The 21,869-nt window shown below is 43.1% G+C and overlaps 1 protein-coding gene across 1 annotated transcript; it reads left to right on the forward strand.

Annotated features, from left to right (window-relative positions):
• The first annotated feature begins 16,060 nt into the window (after positions 1-16,060).
• On the forward strand, positions 16,061-21,382 carry dhh (desert hedgehog signaling molecule). Its single transcript, XM_023283583.3, has 3 exons — positions 16,061-17,126; positions 19,690-19,951; positions 20,103-21,382. Exons 1-3 carry the CDS (start codon positions 16,818-16,820, stop codon positions 20,915-20,917), a joined length of 1,386 nt encoding a protein of 461 aa, XP_023139351.2. The 5' UTR covers positions 16,061-16,817; the 3' UTR covers positions 20,918-21,382.
• The last annotated feature ends 487 nt before the right edge of the window (positions 21,383-21,869 follow it).

Consider the following 21,869-nt stretch of genomic DNA (forward strand, 5'->3'; position numbering starts at 1 on the left):
TCATACATATGCACACATAACAGCAGAAATACCTATTTTAATAATTGCATACATAAGATCTTTCTTTCATACCCTTTAATAAAGTTTTACTATAAAACCAAAACTAAAAATAGTGAAAACCAGCACAAAGAGCAATTAGTGAGAAGAAACATTAGCTTGCATGTCTAAAAAAAAGGCTCTACTGCCTCAAAATAAAAGCAGCTGTACCTGATTAGTAACTAATCTTAATTTAGGAACAGTAATGCATCGCATTACTGCATTAGAGACAAATGTAACATGATTACATTAATGCATTACTTTGCAGAAATTACTGCCCGCACTGTTGCCAATACACCAAGCCTATTGCCTACTCTGTGCTACTGAAAGTCAATCTAGACGCCACGCTGTGTTACACTTTGGAGAGATGGTAAACAATTTGTGCCAACCCTTCTCTTTTTTTGGCCTTTTAGAGAACAACTCCAGCCAACTGGATGCAAGGATTTTTCTCCACTAAGGAACACTGTGCACACACGCTGCTTGAAACAACCCCTCATATCACTCCTAACCTTGGATTTAGTTGGTGAAACACTGAGATAGCACCTTTCCCTGCAGCAGAAAGTAAAGGTCGATAGCGCTGCAATCAGTGTCCCGGCGGCCCCATTGGGCAGCACACTCTATAGAACTAGATGTCGGGCATATCGGGGACAAGGCGGGAAGCGGGCAGCTTGTAATGGGATGAGATAGGCTATCTTTATTGTCAAAACATAAGAATGAAGGGGGGAAAAAGACACAGATTAGCTTTCCTGACAGTCGGCTGTTTGAAGTTTGTGCCAAAGTGCATTAAGGGCTGTTATTCCCTCTTTTCTACGCTTGCAAATACAGAATCACTCAGGAAAAGGCGAGACTTGCTTGCTAATCAACTGATAATGGGCCACACTGTCCCTTTGCCATAGCTGCCCGCCATCCTGTGTGCACACTCACGGCACACTTGCTTCACACAGTCGACTGACGAAGGCCCTTGTTGAACTGGGTGCCTCTGGATGACTGGGTTGACATAGAATTTCATGGAGAAACGCATAACATCACAATTTAATTCACTTTAATAGAGGACCGTTTAATTAGGGTCCGAGCACCAACGGTGCGAAGACCCTCTTGGAATGCTAGGGTTTATTATTATTATTAGGGTCCAAGCACCGAATGGTGCGAAGACCCTATTGGAATGCAAGGAATTATTATTATTAGGGTCCGAGCACTGACGGTGCGGAGGACCCTATTGGAATGCAAGGAATTATTTATTATTATTATTATTAGGGTCCGAGCACCACGAAGTGGTGCGAGGAACCTATTGAAACCCTAGGAATTATTATTATTAGGGTCCGAGCACCACGAAGTGGTGCGAGGAACCTATTGAAACCCTAGGAATTATTATTAGGGTCCGAGCACCACGAAGTGGTGCGAGGAACCTATTGTAACCCTAGGAATTATTATTATTAGGGTCCGAGCACCACGAAGTGGTGCGAGGAACCTATTGAAACCCTAAGAATTATTATTATTATTATTTTTCTTCGTCCGCCGGGAAATCGGCCTTTTTGACGCCCTAAACATACACGAAAACGCATGAAAATCGCCACACACATCAGAACCGGCGAAAAATTTGATATTTTAGGGAAATGGCACACGTGCGTGCCAAAATGGCTCAATAGCGCCCCCTAGAAAATTAAGAAAATTCAGCCCCCGGACAGTGTTTGACCTAGACTTCTGAAATTCGGTACACATATGTAACTCATCAAGACGCACAAAAAAGCTTCTTGCATCATTACCCATAATGCAACAGGAAGTCGGCCATTTTGAATTATGAGTCATTTTTGGACATTTTTTGATATCTATAAACTCAAACAGCGTAATCCTGAGAGAGCTGAAATTTGGCCAGGATGTACTCCAGTCATGGGTGATCAAAAGTTATCAAAACGCTCCGCAAAAGTCTGAGGGCGTGGAAATGGCGAGCCACGGAATGCGGCCATTTTGAAATATGATTCATATTTTGGACAATTTTGTCATTTTTGGACATTTTCAAAAGCTATAACCTCAAACAGCGTAACCACGAGAGAGCTCAAATTTGGTCAGGATGGACACCAGTCATGGTTGATCAAAAGTTATCAAAACGCTCCGCAAAAGTCTGAGGGCGTGGCCATAGTTACCAGCGGAATGCAGCCATTTTGAATGTCTTGCCATGAAACAGGAAGTGCTGTCTAACTAGCCTGTACATGCTCCAGTCTGCTTCAAATTATACATGTGTGATCAGAGTCCAGCCCTAATCACGTCCATAGGTTGATGTACACTCACAGTCATAGCGCCACATGGCGGCCATTTTGAATTTCTCGCCATTAAACAGGAAGTGCTGTGTAACCAGACTGTACATGCTCCAATCTGCCTGAAATTTTACATGCATGATCAGAGTCCGGCCCTAATCACATCTTTGTGCCACTTGGCGGCCATTTTGGATTTCTCGCCATGAAACAGGAAGTGCTGTGTAACCAGCCTGTACATGCTCCAATCTGCCTGAAATTTTACATGCATGATCAGAGTCCGGCCCTAATCACATCTTTGTGCCACTTGGCGGCCATTTTGGATTTCTCGCCATGAAACAGGAAGTGCTGTGTAACCAGCCTGTACATGCCCCAATCTGCCTGAAATTTTACATGCATGATCAGAGTCCGGCCCTAATCACATCTTTGTGCCACTTGGCGGCCATTTTGGATTTCTCGCCATGAAACAGGAAGTGCTGTGTAACCAGCCTGTACATGCTCCAATCTGCCTGAAATTTTACATGTATGATCAGAGTCCGGCCCTAATCACATCTTTGCACCACTTGGCGGCCATTTTGGATTTCTCGCCATGAAACAGGAAGTGCTGTGTAAGTAGCCTGTACATGCTCCAATCTGCCTGAAACTTTACTCTCTCAGTTGCAGCGCCTCCTGGTGGATATGCGTGGGCCAGTCGGGCCGCTCGGATGCGAGGACTCGTCCAACGCTGCTTGCAGCTTTTATTGGTTTAGTGGTTGGAAGTCAATAAAACATTAGCGTCAGTCAAATTGAATGCGTCAGTGGATGGAAGTGGTGGTTGCCTTGTGCTGCTCTTCACTTCACTGCAGCTCCATGGCTCCATCTGCTGGACGGACAGAAGTGCAGCAGCTGATGGCAGCTTCTTTGACCTCACGCTGCTGTCAGACCCCAGATTAGGGTTTATTTCAGATATATATAATAGGAAATAGTAATTAAAAAATAAGCTGATGTTGTATTTTTGCAGCAGTGAGTTTTACAGGGTTAAGAGCAACCAGTTAAAGGTTATTACTGAGGATTTTAAACAAAAACATTCAGGCAAACAGTTAACATCATAGGGTGCCTGACATGTTTGTTTTTTTTCCGGGTCGATACAGATTTTTTTTGTAATCAAGGAGATCAATAACCAAGATTTGGAATCACTACACATTTGCAGAAAAAATAAAGTTTTTGAACAGCACATAAAGTTAAGTTAAAATTAAAATAATCACGAGTTGCAGCCTTTGCTTATTTATGTTTTACATGCTGAAGTTGTCCTTCAGTGTTTCACTGATCAGATTGTGCTGTGGGCAGGAACAAGATCAGAGGGAGGCAGCTGCAGCAGACCCAAAGTAGTTTCACATTCATTTATCTGATCAGATTTCAGGGGGCTTTTTTTTTATTTTTTTTATTTTTTTTTAAGAAATGGGACCAATAATTGAAAACATGCTAAATATCAGATGGGATCATTGGTGTCACAGGACATCTGCAGACACAGGTCAAAGATTACAAGGAGTTTATTTAACGAATGAAACTAAAACCAACACAGAAAGGATAACTAAACCAAGGTGAAAACAAAAAGGGGAAACCAGACTAATTGTAGGAGAAAGGTTCTGGTTTCAAAGTCTCTGGTCTGGCAGAGAGCGGAAGAATGAAGAACCGGGCCTTCGTGGATTAAGGTGATTGAGAACAGGTGAATCAACCCCCACACCTGTGAGAGAGATGGATGGATGGATGGATGGATGGATGGATAGATAGGTAGGGAGGTAGATGGACCATAGATAGATGGATGGATAGGTAGATTCTGCAGTGGGGAAATTTTCAGTGTGGCAGTAGCAGATAATAATAATAATAATAAATTTCATTTATAAAGCGCTTTTCCAAAAACTCAAAGACGCTGTACATAAAATAGATAGGAAAAAAAGTAAAAAGAAAAGCAGCACTCAGTGCACAGATATAAATAGATGCTTTCTCCTTAGAGAAGAAATAGAAATGCTTGTAAAAAAAAAAAAACCTTGTGAAATTGCACATATTGACTTATTTACATTTTATTGCAGTTACTTCATGGGTGATCTGAACTACTGGGAGCAGGCTTGATTGAACACAGTCTGACTGCTGCAGGAAGGAAGGACCTCCTTCAAACATCGTGGGTGAAGCGGTCTGTCCCTGAAGGAGCTGCCGGTGATGGTCCTGTTTCCTGCAGGGGGTGGGAGATGTCCTCCATGATAGACAACAGCTTTGTCATCATCCTCCTGTGTAACACCAGCCCAGGACAGAGCTTGCTTTCTTAACCAGTTTCTTTAGTCTCTTCCTGTCTGCAGCCGTGATGCTGCTGCTCCAGCAGACCACTCCATACAGGATGGCTGATACCACCACACAACCATAAAAGGTCCTCAGAATTGCTCCCTGCACCCCGAAGGACCTCAGTTTCCTGAGCAGGTGAAGTCTGTTCTGACCTTTCTTACACCGTGCGTTGGTGTTCTATCTCTAGACATGTTTGAATGTCTTTATCAATAAATGGTCAAACACATGTTGGGTGTCAGCTCAGCTCTTTGTTCCACACATGTATATGTTCCTATGTGATTGGTGTCTTGCAGTCAGAGTGTAAAGAATTGAAGCTGTCAGAGGCTTTCTGTGGTGAAGAGGCTGCAGGACATCAGCTGCTCCAACAGGTGACGCCTTTGTTCTTTGGCTCCAACCAGAACCAGCAATAAATCAGCATGAGCTGCAGCTTATCCACCTCATAGAGTGTATAATAAAGAAACCAAGAGGTTTTAGTTGATAGCTGTCTCTAGTGAATGACCAGCAGTGTCTTGTACAGGTTGTGAGGAGAAGTAAAAAGCTTACAGCAGCTGGTATTCCCAGGTAGTCTCCCATCCAAATACTAACCAGGCCCAACCCTGCTTAGCTTTGCAGATCAGATGAGATTGGGTGTATTCAGTCTCAGAAACAAACCTACAATATAAGTTCTGTACCTCACATGATTCAAATCTCCACTCACACCTTTTATTTGTCCTTTGATTGCTCCAGTACTGATTGATGCCATCATTTAAGCCAATTTACAACAACACCTTGTAGGTAATGTGGTGCAGAGGTAAGTTCTGTGCCTCACATGTTGAAGGTCCATGGTTCAAATCCCCACTCACACTTTTTATGTGTCCTTTGGATGCTCCAGTACTAATTGCTAGCATCATTTAAGCAAAGTTAGAACAGCATCTCGTAGGACAGGTGGTGTAGAGGTAAGTTTTTTGCCTGGCATGTTGAAGGTCCCCGGTTGAAATCCACCTTAGTACCTTTATTATCTTCACCTCCTTAATAGTTTTGTGTACCATCATTTAGGAAAACTAACAGTTACACCCAGTAGGAAGGATAGCGCAGTGGTAAGTTATCTGCCTCTCATCTAGGAGGTTTTTGGTTCGAATCCAGCACAGGGCTCTTTTGACACTTTATAAGATAAGATAAAGATAAGATAAAGTTCTTTATTTCTCCCCACTCCAGGGGAAATGTACATTGTTACAGCAGCTTTATTTACAATATATACATACTTTGGCTGTATGACAACCTCTTTCAACCATCATTACAACAAAGTCCACGAAGGACCTTGTGTGAAAGATAGCTCACACATAGGTTGTGTGTCTGTCATGTGGAGGGTCACGGTTCGAATCCCCACTGGGAAGCTTGCGGAGGATGATAGTGGAGTGGAAAGGTTGTGGTCTGTGGTGTGGAGTATCAGTGGATTGGAGTTGAAGGGTGGTTCCAGCAAAACTAAGAAGTTGCCTGAAAAAGGTAAAGAGCGTGAAGAGCGTGAAGAGCGTGAAGAGCGTGAAGAGCGTGAAGAGCGTGAAGAGCGTGAAGAGCGTGAAGAGCGTGAAGAGCGTGAAGAGCGTGAAGAGCGTGAAGAGCGTAAAGAGCGTAAAGAGCGTAAAGAGCGTAAAGAGCGTAAAGAGCGTAAAGAGCGTAAAGAGCGTAAAGAGCGTAAAGAGCGTAAAGAGCGTAAAGAGCGTAAAGAGCGTAAAGAGCGTAAAGAGCGTAAAGAGCGTATCAAGAAGATTTTTGGCGAATTTTGCCCAAATGTGAAAAAAAAGCTTGAGCAGAGTGGGGGATTGAACCTGCACTCTCCAGGTTCCAAACCACCATCACTACCTCTGGACTACCGGTCCTACATACCCAAATACAGGCTTTTCTTCTATTCGTCAAGGCGGTGACATCAACACTGAAAGAAAAAAAAAACAATCCACAAAATCAAAAAAAGAACATGATCTACCTACAACTTTTAAAGAACACGCTAAAAAACACAATACTAAAAAGTCACACTCTTCTCCTCATCACTCATTTTTACATTTTAACACAATTTCAAAGCCACACAAATCACATTCTTCATGTCAAATCACTTCTCTTCACTACAAATGGGAGAGAACAGCAAACAAATAAAATACAACTTATGGCTTAAATATCTTCAAAATCTCTTTGCTATTCCTCTACATTCAAATTCCTCAACACCACTCAACAATCACCTGCAGGATCTCTTACTTCTTTCTTAGCTCTGACAAAACATCTTCAAGACTCTGAGAAGACAACTCATTTTCAACACATTTGCTGCTTCGTCTAAGTGTCCACACACATCTCCAGTCATCCACAGGCCTCACCACTGATCAGCTGCACAAACTTACATGTTAAACTTCTCCAAAGATAAAATACAGGCCCTTCTGTCTGATCACAACTTTTACTGGTGGCTCATATTTCAAGTTCATTTCCTTGCAAAGTCTTTATTTTGGATTAAAGTGGGATCTGTGACCAGGCAGATCACTTGTTTATTCTTAGCATTTGGATTTCACTGACATTCCTGTCATGTAGAAAAATAGAAATATCTTTGCATTGATTCAGCTAAACTAACTGCAGACACTGAGAGGCGTAAAGTTCAACAAATGCTGTTTTTATTTACTTCACTGGTGACATCAGTAGATGCTTGCAGTGAAACCACCACTGCAAATATTTATGCATTAAAGTATCACAACTGAAAACTCCCTACAAATGTCCACTTCTAACACCACAAACATTGTCCAGAGGAAATGATATTAGCTGAACATAAAAACATGTAAAACAGCTCTGATGCTTTCATCCTGAGCTCCACTCAAACATTTCACTGTGCAGCAGCTCAGCAGTTTGTTTAAGAAAAGCATTTAGGTTCAATCTGTGAAGCCCAAAACCCACCAGCTTTGAAAAATGACACCATTTACCAGAGTCACAAACTGTAAAAACAGAAGGAATTGTTGGATTTTCTATGTGAATGTGTCGCCTCTCTAGTTAACTCACCCGGTTACGTCTCCATCCTGACGCTGCTCTGCTGGACCGGAGCTTCTGGACCAGCCGGGTGGACCTTCCTTCACAGATCTTCCCGGTGGGAGTGATTCTGAGTCGGCCTTGGTTGACTGCAAACTCCTTAAAATGGACACATGAGAGGAAATCGTGGACAAATCGATACAACAGCTTGTTCGGTTTGTCCTGTTCTTAAATGGGTAGAAAACTGCTGAGAGCTCTCAGTTCAATTCAATTTTCAATTCAATTTTATTTATATAGCGCCAATTACAGTCAAATTGTCTCGAGACGCTTTACAGAACCCATATGCCTGACCCCCAGAGCAAGCCAAAAGGCGACAGTGGCAAGGAAAACACCCTTTTAACAGGGAAAAAAACCTCGAGCAGAACCCGGCTCTAATGTGGGGGGACCCATCTGCCTGCTGGCCGGGCGGGTTGAGAGGGACAGAAGAGGTAGAAAGGTAGAGATAGAGGGGTAGAGGTAGAGATAGAGGGGTAGAGATAGAGGGGTAGAGATAGAGAGGTGGGGGGGTGGGACACAAGGACCATAAAACACAGCCACACATCTGAAGCATCCAGCATCCAGCTCTGGGACCAGGGACACTCGGAGAAAGGACACAGAAAGAAACAGAGTGAATGTAATGCAATAATGGTATATGTAGTAAATACATAGGTAGTTAGAGAAGGGCTCAGTGCATCAAGAGAGGTTCCCCAGCAGCCTAGGCCTATAGCAGCATAACTAGGGGCAAACTAAAGGGACGTCAAGAGGGGAAGTCAGTTGTGCAAATGAAAACACCAGCATACCCCGTCAGGGTCCCCCAGTCAGCCCTAACTATAAGCTTTGTCGAAAAGGAAGGTTTTAAGCCTGGTCTTAAAAATAGAGAGGGTGTCCGCCTCCCGAACCCAAACTGGGAGCTGGTTCCACAGGAGAGGTGCCTGATAACTGAAGGCTCTGCCTCCCATTCTACTTTTAGAGATTCTAGGAACAACAAGTAAGCCTGCAGTCTGAGAGCGAAGAGTTCTGCTAGGATAATATGGTACTATCAGGTCTTTAAGATATGATGGAGATTGGTTGTTAAGAGCTTTATATGTCAGAAGAAGGATTTTGAATTCTATTCTAGATTTAACAGGAAGCCAATGAAGAGAAACCAATATAGGAGAAATATGATCTCTCTTGCTAACTCCCGTCAGTACTCTGGCTGCAGCATTTTGGATCAGCTGTAGATATTTCAGAGAGCTACTGGGACAACCTGATAATAAGGAATTACAGTAGTCAAGCCTAGAAGTAACAAATGCATGGACTAGTTTTTCTGCATCACTCTGAGACAGGATGTTCCTGATTTTCACAATATTTCTCAGGTGGAAAAAGGAAGTCCTACAGATTTGTTTTATGTGCGAGTTAAAGGACATGTCCTGGTCAAAGATAACACCGAGGTTCCTCACAGTAGTACTGGAGGCAAATGTAATGCCATCCAGAGTAACTACATGCTTTGAAAGCAATTCTGTAAGCCCTGACAATATCCATGTGGTTATATACATTCACAGTCATAGCGCCACCTTGTGGTAACAGGAAATTGACATTTTTCACACTTTGATGTACTATTCTTAGCACGTTGATCAGATTCACCTCAAATTTGGTGACATAAGCCAGAACACATTGATGATGATCCCCAGAGAAAATGGTGGCTCGTCATCAAAGGGCGTGTCTGTGGCGGTGCGGCGAATTTCGATTTCTCGCCATGAAAATTGAATTATTTATATCTCAGCTGTACATGGTCCAATCTGGACCAAACTTGATATGGTGGACACCAGTCCGGGTCTGAACACATCCACATTCATAAATTTAAAAATACTCATAGCGCCACCTATTGGCAACAGGAAGTAATTGTCATTACATTTGCACCTACCATTGCCGGAAACTTTGTCATATTATCTCGAAAATTGGTCAGCTGAGTGGTTACGCCGAGGCGATGCCACAGTGTGAAGATTTTGACGATTCATACAACACTGTTGCCGTGGCAATGCATCGTTGCCGTAATAAACAAACTACTTTTTGACAGGTTAAAAATGCTCAAATGCTCGCCAAAATTACCACACATATCTGGACCCGTAACCCATTTGATATTTTAGGGAAACTGCACATGTGTGTGGCAAAATGGCTCCATAGCGCCACCTGGAAAATTTCAAACAGTTACCACGGCCAGTACGTATGACCTAGAATTATGAAACTTGGTAGGCTTATGTAACTTGTCAAGACACACAAAAATGTAATTGACACCCATTCCCAAAACTCAACAGGAAGTCGGCCATTTTGAATTATATGTCATACTTTTTGACGATTTTGGGTCATTTTTGTACATTTTCAAAAGCTATAAACTCAAACAGGGTAACACCGAGAGAGCTGAAATTTGGCCAGCATGTACTCCAGGCATGGGTGATCAAAAGTTATCAAAATGCTCACCTTAAGTCTGAGGGCGTGGCCATGGCGGCCTTGTGAATTTTGATGCTTCGCCATGAAACATCAACTGCTGTGTAACTGCACTAAACATGCTCCAATCTGCCTCAAACTTTACATGTATGATCAGAGTCCAGTCCTGATCACATCCATAGGCCGACATAAACTCTCGGTCGCAGCGCCACCTGGTGGATGGAAGGAAATGCTCTATAACTAGCCTGGACATGGTCCGATCTGCCTGAAATTTGACATGTGATCAGAGTCCGACCCTGATCACATCCATAGGCCAATATACACTCTCGATCGCAGCGCCACCTGGTGAATGGACAGGAAAAGCTCTAGAAGTAGCCTGAACATGCTCCAATCTGTCTGAAATTTTACACGTGTCATCAGAGTCCGGCCCTCATCACATCCATAGTCCGACATGCACTCTCAGTCGCAGCGCCACCTGGTGGACGTGCGTGGATTTGTCGACCAGCAAGGATGCGAGGACCCGTCCAACGCTGCTGGCAGCTTTAATTATTATTATTCTTTGCCCGCCAGGAAATCGCCATTTGTGGCGGCCTTATCATACCCCAAAACGCGTCAAACTTGGCATGCTCATCAGGACTGGCGAAAAATTTGATATTTTATGGGAGTTGCGCATGTGTGTGGCAAAATGGCTCCATAGCGCCCCCTGGAAAATTGAAAATTTGGTCATTAGGCCAACTTGCACGACGTTTCATCTACAGCTACAAAATTTTGTAGGTATATTCAGCACATCAGGAAACCCAAAAAAGTCAACCATGGCCACGCCCGAAACCCAACAGGAAGTCGGCCATTTTGAATTATATGTCATACGTTTTGACGATTTTGGCTCATTTTTAGACATATTCAAAAGCTATAAATTCAAACAGGGTAACACCGAGAGAGCTGAAATTCGGCCAGGATGTACTCCAGGCATGGGTGATCAAAAGTTATCAAAATGCTCACCTTAAGTCTGAGGGTGTGGCCATGGCGGCCTCCCGAATTTTGATACTTTGCCATGAAACATCAACTGCTGTGTAACTGCCCTAAACATGCTCCAATCTGCCTCAAACTATATAGGTGTGATCAGAGTCCAGTCTTGATCACATCCATGGGCCGACATGCACTCTCGGTCGCAGCGCCACCTGGTGGATGGAAGGAAATGCTCTATAAGTAGCCTGGACATGGTCCGATCTGCCTGAAATTTTACATGTGTGATCAGAGTCCAGCCCTCATCACATCCATAGGCCGACATGCACTCTCGGTCACATCGCCACCTGGTGGACGTGCGTGGATTCGCCGACCAGCAAGGATGCGAGGACCCGTCCAACGCTGCTTGCAGCTTTAATTTTTAACTTGAGTTTGGACTTGACAGTTTTTGTCAGGAGGTTGGACTTTAGGCTTTGTGCTGGAGGGTTGAACCCTGATTTCCAAGATGTTCAAAGTGTACAGACCTCTTGAGTCCTGAGGAGATGAGCTTTCACACAGTCTGAGGGCTGAAATTTTCGAAGTTTCACAGTAGTTGTCTGTAAACTAGAACCTTCAGATAGTCCAAGGACTCGTGTCTTCTATGTCCATGTGTAGTTGTCTGTTAGTTTGAAATGTCAGATAGTCTGAGGACTGAAATGTGCAAAGTGTCTTAGTACTTCTCTGTTAGTTAGAAATTTCTGTTTAATCGAAGCCTTAAAAGTTGTGAACATGAGTCTTGATTTCACATTTAGAGTATCCATTTGAGTTTTGGTGAGACGTTCACCTGTGTGCTATTTAGAAATGGTCCAGAAACTTTGATTGTATTCACTGAAAAGTATAGTTAGTGGTGATCAGAAGGTAACATTAGTTTGATCAATGATTTCAACTATTAGTAGACTTTATGAGGGAAGCAGTTTTGAGAAAAGAGTTATTAGTAAATCAATTCATAGTGCAACCCAGAACATTGAAAGAGGAACTGTTTGAAGAAACAACCAGATGTTTTTGTTTCAGAATAGAAAACGTTTTAAGATATGTAAATTTATTTGTTTTTTTGGATTTTGTTATTGTGTCTTCTGTGTAATTAGATATTCAAAAGTGTCACTGGTGTTTTTCAAATTTTTTGTCTGTATTTAGATTCATCTTAAAAGTTTAGTCTTGGTCTTTTGTCATTCTTTATGATTTTATAATATTAGATTAGATGTCCAAATGTTTTGTCTTTTTAATGTGTAATTGTTGAGTGAAAAGTATTATTGGATGTGATGAGTTAAAATCTTATTTTCAATATTAAATGTTTAGATAAACTGTTGTAGTTTGTAATTTTAAGAACTTGTAGTAGATTTTAATGTGTAATTGTATATGTAAAGTTTTCATAGTAAATTGTGTTTAATTCCTAGTAAAAGTGTTATTGTCTTTAAGGTGTTTATTTGTAAAGAAACATTTAACTATTTAAATAAGTGTACTAGTGTCTTTCACTTTTTGTTTGGATAGACGTAGTGAGAGACAGCTAGACAACGGGGTAGAAATAAGAATGAGGGCAAATCATACCGCACGGGGTTACGAACGGGAATCGAACTCGGGCCTCAGCGTCGGAGATCTAGTACATACGTCAGTGGCTTAACCTGTTGAGCTATATGGGTACACATGTTATGTGTTTTAAAACATGTATAAATGCAATACAATGTGTAGGGGTAGGGTTAGGGTTAGAAAGACGGGTCCTTACAGTTGTAGTACAAAAATAGGGTTAAATAATATGTATACAAATTTATTTTTAATGTCCAAACGAAGCAGCCGAATATTAAGAGAAATAAAACCCGGTTTTCCCGTTGGTTTTTGGCCGGTCTATATAGCACGGCCAAAATCCACCGGGAAAACCTCAACTTTATTCTAAGAATTTTTTGGTTAGTTTGACTTAATATTAAATTATGAAAATATGTAAAATTTAATACCCATGTTTTTGTACATTGCTACTGTCAGGACCTGCCACTGTAACCCTAACCCTACCCCTAGACTTTCTATCGGATGAACACACGTTTAAAAGCAGATAACATGTGTGTCCATATAGCTCTATGGGTTAAGCCACTCACGTATGTACTAGGTCCCCAACGCTGAGGCACGGGTTCGATTCCCGCTCGCAACCCCGTGCTGTATGAGTTGTCCTCATTCTTATATCTACCCCGTTGTCTGCCTGTCTCTCACTACACCTATCGATCAAATAAGTGAAATAGACTACAACACTTATTTACAAAGTTACATCTTTACTTATTAAATAAACTTCTTAAATTACTTCGACTTTTATATTTTGCTACTTTATAAATGTTTTCTTGTCTCAACTTTTTCCCTTTGATTTAATTGCTTCTTTTTTATGTACTTTCTTTCTTTAATCTTCTTCTTCTTTCTAGAATTTAACACCAACCTTAAATTTTTGGTGATTTTTACACATTTTGAAAAGCTATCAACTCAAACAGGGTAACACCGAGTGAGCTGAAATTTGGCCAGCATGTACTCCAGGCATGGGTGATCAAAAGTTATCAAAATGCTCACCTTAAGTCTGAGGGCGTGGCCATGGCGGCCTCGTGAATTTTGATGCTTCGCCATGAAACATCAACTGCTGTGTAACTGTCCTCTACATGCTCCAATCTGCCTCAAACTTTACAGGTGTGATCAGAGTCCAGTCCTGATCACATCCATAGGCCGACATAAATTCTCGGTCGCAGCGCCACCTGGTGGACGTGCGCGGATTCGCCGACCAGCAAGGATGCGAGGACCCGTCCAACGCTGCTTGCAGCTTTAATTGTTATTGTATTCTATCTATACAATGCAAGTAATTTTTTCGGTCAAGTTCAGAAAACAAGGTTTTAGCATTATATCTGTCCTTTGACCTGCTTGTCTGCAGCCAGGAAGTTCCACCCTTCTCAGTCTATTGTCCACTTCAGTGCAGCATCGCCTCAGCTCACTGGTGCTCTTTTTCATGGTCCACGTCATGAGCAGAAGCACACTTAACCCTGGACACAACATATTTACGTACACATCATGTTAGATGCTGTACACCTGAATGCAACACATAAAGTGATCAATGTATTGTCGACCAAACTACAATACAGAAAGCCAAGAATGATCCAGCGTGTGGAGCCACATCAGAACGCACCACCCTGCCTCTTCCTGCGCTGATAACACGCTGAGAGGCAGCGGAATGAGCCGTGCAGCATCAGGCAGAGAGAAAGGACGGGTGTGTATGTGTTTGAGAGAGGGGAGGGAGGTGGTTAGGTGTCAGTTCCTTGACTTTCCTTTCTCCCCCCCAACCCTTGAAACGGCCTCCATCTGAGGAAATGGATCCTGCATAGTGTCTATTCAGCTCCAAGAGACAAGACAAACACTTGAAAGGTCCAAGCCAGCATTGTTTAACTTCTCTTTTACAATCAACTCATCCTTAAAAAATATTGCAAGTTGCAATCCTTGGCTGCACTGTTCCACTATTTGTGAATTATGAGTCAGTTATTAGTGATCACTGACAACTCCACAGATGATGGAAATCCTATCTTGCAGGTACTTGATGTATTTGACCAGCAGCTCAGGTGCAAGTGCATGCGTCCATTTGGAAAGAACAAAGCAGGGTAGGCTAACCCAAGCAGGAAAGATCTCGTTTTCTGTGCTGTGGCTTTGCAGGAAACTAAACCATTCACCCAGCCATGTACTCCCATCCTGAAATGGGGGAGTGAAATGCTGAGAGCCAGAAGGAGGCAGAGGGAGGCAGGAGGATGGGGGCACCCAAAATAAAAACTAATAATAATGACTTTATTTCCATCTCCAACCCACAGATGTTTGCTTCCTTCCTTTCCCTTTCATGTCTGATGAAATCTTTCTCTTGCTGTACGGCTTTGAGGAGAAACGTCGGTGTGGGTAATTGTAGATATGAAAGTGTTTGTTACTTTTTTTGATTGAGTCATTCCTTGCATTTGTTATGAAGGCCGATGTCTTTCATCTGGGTTGCTCAGGCCAGACTTGAGCCTTCCTCCGTGTTTATCATAAGGACAGGAAGATGCAGCTTCGCCTTGCCACCCCTCCCTACAACATCCTGGGATCATCTGGAAACTTCCCCTACAAGGTTGCTTTTTCCATGGTCAGCGTGGAGCTCTGTGACCTGTGCTCCATTGCTGCACAAAGGAAAACGTTCAGGCACAGTTGGAGAACTTCACAGGCGCTTTTTGAATGAGATGTTTTAGTTGCTTCATCTAAATACCGAGCCGTTCTGTTAGTGGGCTGAAATTCCACAGAAACAAAGCCTCCGTGAAGAAGTGCACTATGATGCACCGAGTCCTCGAGTGTTCCAAGAAGCTTGAGATAGGACGGTGACACACTCTGACTTTTAACCCCCCCCCATTAATTTAAGCTTCCGTGTGTGATTACAGATGTCACACCCTCGAGACACAATGATTACTCTCTTTTCTGCGCCCTCTCTGGCATTATCTGACACATTTTTACGATTCTCCCAGCTATTGTTCTGAGAGGGATAAAAATAATAAGTGGATGATGTGGCCAGGCGGGTGTTTCCAGAGGTCTTGGGTGCACTGGGTTCAGGGGGGTCAGGTGGTGCTCCCCAAACACAGGAAGGCAGCACTGTAAGTCATAGGGGTGTCAAGGCTCCCTCTGGGGTCCTCACCTTCAACTCTGTCTATTAATAACAGCAGCAGAGAGGGACTGGTGGGTGGGATGGCCACATAGAAGCAAGGGCATGTTAGTTTAAAGTGTCTGGAATAAGAGTTTGGGGCTGTATTTGAACTGAAATATTCTGTATAAGCTCTGTATGAGTCATACATCTCACTGCTGGTTTATGATTAATATTTTTTTAAGAATATTTGGTTATTTGTTGAGCATTAATTGGAAAAGGTGCCCATCCATGAGTGTTTTAATGATCCTGAAATATTTAATGAGTTTGGGGGGGGGTCCGGGTCATTGTGTGAACATAATTAGACTAATCATGTGTCCTTTGTATGGCTGAATTGGAGGCGTGTGCTGAAGCGGTGGGAGCGCGCAGAGGAAGGGAGGGCAATCTTGTCGGGACGCTAATAAGACCCAATGGCTGGCGCAAGGTGGCCAGGAGCGCTGAAACGCGACAGAAGACGGTGGACGAAGCAGAGAAGGAGGAAAAAAAACGCTCGCAACAACAACAACAAGCCGACTCTCTTTACAGACACGTTTCTTGGATGGACAAAGAGGATGAGCGCGCCACAGGAGCGTCTATAGAGAGACACCAGAGATCCGTGGAGTTTTAGGTGCGCGTCAGTTTGTGTGTCTCGTCAAGCGGAAACTGCGTGGAGAGAGAAGCGGTAAGTGAGCAGAAAGAGACTTTTACAAAAAAAAAAAACACCTGCGTCACGACAGGTAACGTTGGAGGACGTGTGAAGATGACTTTCAGCTCTCAGGAGACCTAGAAGCAGCTGATATTTGGTGACATATCTGTTCCAAAAGCTCTCTGATTTCTTATTTGATGCCAGACTTCAGAAACGGCAGACTTCCACCAATCAGATCACTCCTGGAGCCCCTTTAAAAACTGAATCAGAATATCTGTTTCTGTACTTTTAAGCTCCTTGTCTGATCAAGACAGCAAGAAGTAGCTGCATGTCCCAGCACTTTTTTGTGTTACTATCAGCACCAGTAATCCATGATTTGGAATGGACCCACATTTGACCCTCATTCACTTGCTGTCACACACCTGGAACTGGGCTGTTGCTGCAGGAACTGTGAGCCACTGACTCCTGGGAGCCCCAACCCTCCCCAATGAAGCAGTCCTGGTGGGCCCGCCTGGCACAGCACGGCCTGCTTGCCGTGTGGACATGCATATGGCTGGTCCAGGGATGCGGGCCGGGCCCCGGGTACGGCATCCGACCCCGGCCCAGGAAGCTCACAGCCATGCACTACAAGCAGTTTTTCCCCAATTTCTCAGAAAACAACCTCGGGGCCAGCGGCAGAGCAGAAGGCAAGATCACACGCAACTCTGAGCGGTTCAATGAGCTGGTGTGCAACTACAACCCAGACATTGTGTTCAAAGATGAGGAGAACACCAATGCTGACCGCTTCATGACCAAGGTGAGGCCAGGGTGTTGTGGTTAATGGGGCTAATTTTACAATAAATGAGCAAAAAGGTCAGACAACTAGCTGAGGGATGCTGAGACTGAAGTGTCTTGATCCTTTCCTACACAATCCCTCTGCTGGATGACTGATCAACTACATTAACACAAATGTGCAGACAGTGGTTTACAGTTCATACCACTGCAGCAAGGCACCTTCAAATCGAATCATACAATCTCGGTCATTGTTTGCTGTTCTCTACACTACCTGCCCTTGCAGGGCTCCTAACTGACAAATGTTCAACACAGACTGTGTAAGTTTTGACCAAACATTCCCTCCCTTTTTTGCGGTGATAAGACAATCAGGATGTAATTCAACACTACCCTTAAGAGACCGAGTTCCCCTACAGGAACAATTCCTTTTAATCTTTAACCAAAGTCTTTGTTATTGGAATTAAACTGATTCCTATGGCAGGTTCTCAGTGTGCCCTACCAGAAAAAAAATCCAGGCAACCTGAATTCCTGATTGTTTACTGGGGACAGGCAGCTAAAGTCACAAAGGACAAATCGATGATGTAGAGATGATAAGATCTAGGCAGCGAGATGAACAACTTTTGAGCAAAACATTTTGAATGCCACACTGGACACTCAGACACTGCTCTGTTTCGGATGCTGTGGCCTGCTGTGATTGTTTCGGATATGAATCTGTGTTCCTTCCCCTCCCGGAGTGATTGTATGTGATGGAAACTTGTAGCTGTATATGTGTGCCCTTCTGATACCCATTTTGAGTGTGTGTATGTGTGCATGTGCCCCTTTTTTTTGCCCAGATGTGAAAGATGCTCTTTGTGCGTCATTCGGAGGCTCAGAGGGGTCGCCTATACAAAATTCCCGCCTGCTGAAGTAATGGCACCGTCGGAAAAGCGACTATTGTAGTTGTGACAATGAAACGCCTCTCTTCAATGGCATTGCGAGAGAAATCTACCCTGTTTGTTTTCTGTCCCTCTCTCTTTCTCACTCTTGCTGTCACATTCCCAAGTCCGTGCCCATACATTCTTCCCCTCTGCCCTCTCTCTGGAGTCCCAGCCTCGGCTCTGCTGCTTTCTTCTCACCCAGCTCCACGCTCACATCGCTTTCTGTCTCAGCCTTTTTTCGCCTGCGAAATAAGCTTTATTCGGCTAATTCTGTGCCGTAAGACCTGCCACATCACGCAAGTCACAAGCAAGCGCGCTTTCAGGAGATGATAATGAGTGTATCACCTCGGATGCCGACGTCATCACTTCTCTGCCTGCTATTTTGCGACAATGCTGACACAGTCTGTAACATTATGGCCCACGGGGGTGTTAAGAGTCACTGTGCACATATTTGATCAAATGTCTCAGGGGTGAAACCGAGAAACTCAAGCCTGGAACAATCTGGAAAGGCAGAGAATGGCCTTGATTATTCTGTCACCCTGTTGAAAAGGCCAAGGAATGTGCCAAACTGGCTACAGTAGGTTTGTTCTTGTACTCCGATTGTTTGAGCAAGGTTGAGATGGCCTTTAACGGAGTAGAGGAGGAATTGTGTGATGATGCCAGCAGACAGACAATCATAACCTGGGAGCCAGAGACAGAGCGTTGAAATGCTGGGATCGTTTTCCGCTAAGCACTGAAATCACTCTGTACTTCGGTGTCGACTCACAGCGTCCTGTATTCTGAGGTAGTTCTGCTGCTGCTGTTAATGAATGATTGCACGTCTGTCGCTTGTACCTGGGTTTGGTTCAGACTGTACATGGCACACGCTGTAGAATGAGTGATTAAAAGTAGAGGTTTTGTCTTAAATAAACTAATAACTAGTTCAACAATGTCAAATGAAACAGAAATATCTACAAGTACAAAAAAAATCTTACTGTACAGCATTTTCTACATCTGAAAACCAACCCAGCCCTGTCGTTATACCTGGAGAGGAATGACAGTTTTAAAAAGGAAAGAGAAGTGACTCAGAAATGCACATCCATACATCTTCACACATCCATCTACACATAAAGTCTGCTATTAGTCATTCCAGTCTTTTACTGAAAATGGTTATGACTTCCGTTAATTTCACATAATTATCAATGATGTTAAGTTTTATTGAAACTGTGTTCAGTTTTAATATGAATCTTTTCAAATGCCTTATTGAATCTGTTCAGGTTTAGCTTTTAACAACTTTAAAAAAAAAAATCATAAACAGCCTAATATATACTTAATGGCTACCTGACTGTTTTCTGCTACAGACTGTGATAAGAGAAAAGGTGATTTGTTCGACACTCTTTGTAATGAATGTTGGCATTTTACCGATATGAAACCCAATCCTTAGTGGAACTGCTGATCTAATAGCCTGATACAAATATTATTAATTCATATAAATCATAGAGTTTAAAAATCTGGTAAATCTGTGTGAAGCAAATGTATTTCTGTACTGTAAATTCTTGATCGTTAAAGGCAGACATATGTGCTGACATTTGCATATCTGAAATAGTCTAATGTTGTCCAATATACCAGCCATTTTATTAGTTAATGCTGTTTGAATCTGAACCCCTCTCCTCTGTCTCTTTCCGTTCCCAGCGGTGTAAGGACTGTTTGAATCGGTTGGCGATTGCAGTGATGAACCAGTGGCCAGGGGTTCACCTACGTGTGACGGAGGCCTGGGATGAGGACGGTCACCACCCTCCTGGATCTCTGCACTATGAGGGCCGCGCTGTGGATATAACCACTGATGACAGGGAAACTGAGAAGTACGGTCTTCTGGCCCAGTTGGCTGTGGAGGCAGGCTTCGACTGGGTCCACTATGAGTCCAAATATCACATCCACTGCTCAGTAAAAGCTGGTAAGTTCAAGGACGGAGCTCTCATGTGTGATCATGCTGATAGCTGTCATATTGCATCACGTCACTGTATGGTGTATCAGGATATTTAGGACACAAAAAAGGAACAGAATTTGTACAGTCATCTTTACTTTTTCTGCTGATCTTTCTGCAGATCATTCTGTTGCTGTGGAAAAAGGTGGCTGTTTCCCAGGCTGGGCCCGGGTGACTGTTGCTGGAGGGAGGCAGAAAAGTCTGTCGTCACTGGCTCCTGGGGACAGAGTCATGGCCCTGTCTGGGACAGGCCAAGTCGTGTATAGCCAAGTTGTCTTGTTTCTGCACAAGGACCAAGAAAGCTGGTCTTCTTTTCTGTCTCTGGAGACAGAAGACGGCCATAGATTGGCCCTCACTCCGCATCACTTGGTGTTTTTGTCCCCCCGCTGCAGACGTGACAGTAGGGAGTACCAGGCTCAGTTTGCCAGCAGAGCCAAGGCAGGGGACTGTGTTCTCATCCATACAGCAGGGGGTCAAATGCACCCATCTCCAATCATCTCCATTTCAGTAGCAGAGAGTGTGGGAGTGTATGCGCCCTTGACAGAAGCTGGAACTTTGTTCGTAGATGGCGTGCTGGCGTCCAGCTATGCACTGTTGGAGGACCACAGACTTGCACACTGGGCATTTGGACCTCTGCGACTCTTCTCTTCATTAAGCCAGGTCCTCTGGGGGGAGGTGGCAAAAGGACACCAGACCGCTGACAGTCAAGGAACTTGCACTCCAGTGAGTTTCAGTGGTTTGTCCACTCAGGACAAGGCAAACATATATGTGAATGATGGCATTCTGAGCAAACAAAACAACCTGAGTGAACCTATGAGGATGGAAATTAAAGAGAAACACTCCCTGCAAAGACGGATATCACATGTGCACTGGTATGCTAGATTACTGTACAGTATTGGATGCCTTGTTTTAGACTCCAACTCATTTCATCCATAAAAGCCTAAACATATAGATTCCTTACATGTTCTATTGCAACTTACATACATTTACACTAACAGCTCCTGTTCTTTTCTCAAATTAAAAACACTGGAATGGCTTGCTTGCTTTTTTCACTATCGTTTGTATTATAATCATCATGAAATACAGTCTAACACTGTGGTGATACGCATAATGAGTAAGTTTTCCGGAGTAGGTAAATGTAGAAATGGTGATACCAAAACGACTGTATCATAGTCTGTCTGTACATCGGAGTATTTCTCTATTTCAGTTATACATGTGGAAAATATATATTATTCTAATGGGACAGGAATGAATTCCCTGAACAATAGAATCTTTATTTTTGTACTTTCTGAATCATAATATATAAATGTTTCATTTTATTGTAATAATTCCATTACCTGTATTGTACGCCCTACTTGTTATGTCATAAACCAAATTAAAATGCAATTTTATGAAGCAACACTCTGCTTTTTCTTCAGCTCTGGAGTACATTTTGCCTATTAAGCTGATTTATCTTTTGTTTGAATGAAAAAAAGTCAGGCATATGACAAATGCAGAGAACAGTTTCCAGGGCTTGCAGTTGAGTTTTATGTATGTTGCAGCGTGCAGCGGTGTGCTGTGGAAATATAGTCTAACAAACCGACAGGTTAATGAAAAGCCCAGACGTACTTAATATTCCCCACACTGTGCCACCACTTTGACTTTATCAGAGTCACAGATTATGATAAATGCTTCAAGGGCTACTTCAAGGCGTTATCAGGTTCCTTAGAATCTTAGAGGAGACCAGTTTATTGGTATGCATTGCAGCAGTTTGTTGTATATGTCGACTGCTGAATTTTGCTCCATCTCATCTGTTCATCCAAAGATAATAATCGATACACTTTGACTTGCTTCAAAGGCAATTTACCTGTTTCCACTAAAAATCTACATGAAACATGCTCAAAGTAAA

Source organism: Amphiprion ocellaris, chromosome 8 (genome assembly GCF_022539595.1).
Source record: "Amphiprion ocellaris isolate individual 3 ecotype Okinawa chromosome 8, ASM2253959v1, whole genome shotgun sequence".
Taxonomy (NCBI): domain Eukaryota; kingdom Metazoa; phylum Chordata; class Actinopteri; family Pomacentridae; genus Amphiprion; species Amphiprion ocellaris.

Coding starts and splice junctions, on each gene's coding strand:
- dhh (XM_023283583.3), top strand. CDS start 16,818: ATGAAGCAGTCCTGGTGGGCCCGCCTGGCACAGCACGGCCTGCTTGCC. Junction 17,127..19,689: donor CTGACCGCTTCATGACCAAG/GTGAGGCCAGGG, acceptor TTCCGTTCCCAG/CGGTGTAAGGACTGTTTGAA. Junction 19,952..20,102: donor CCACTGCTCAGTAAAAGCTG/GTAAGTTCAAGG, acceptor ATCTTTCTGCAG/ATCATTCTGTTGCTGTGGAA.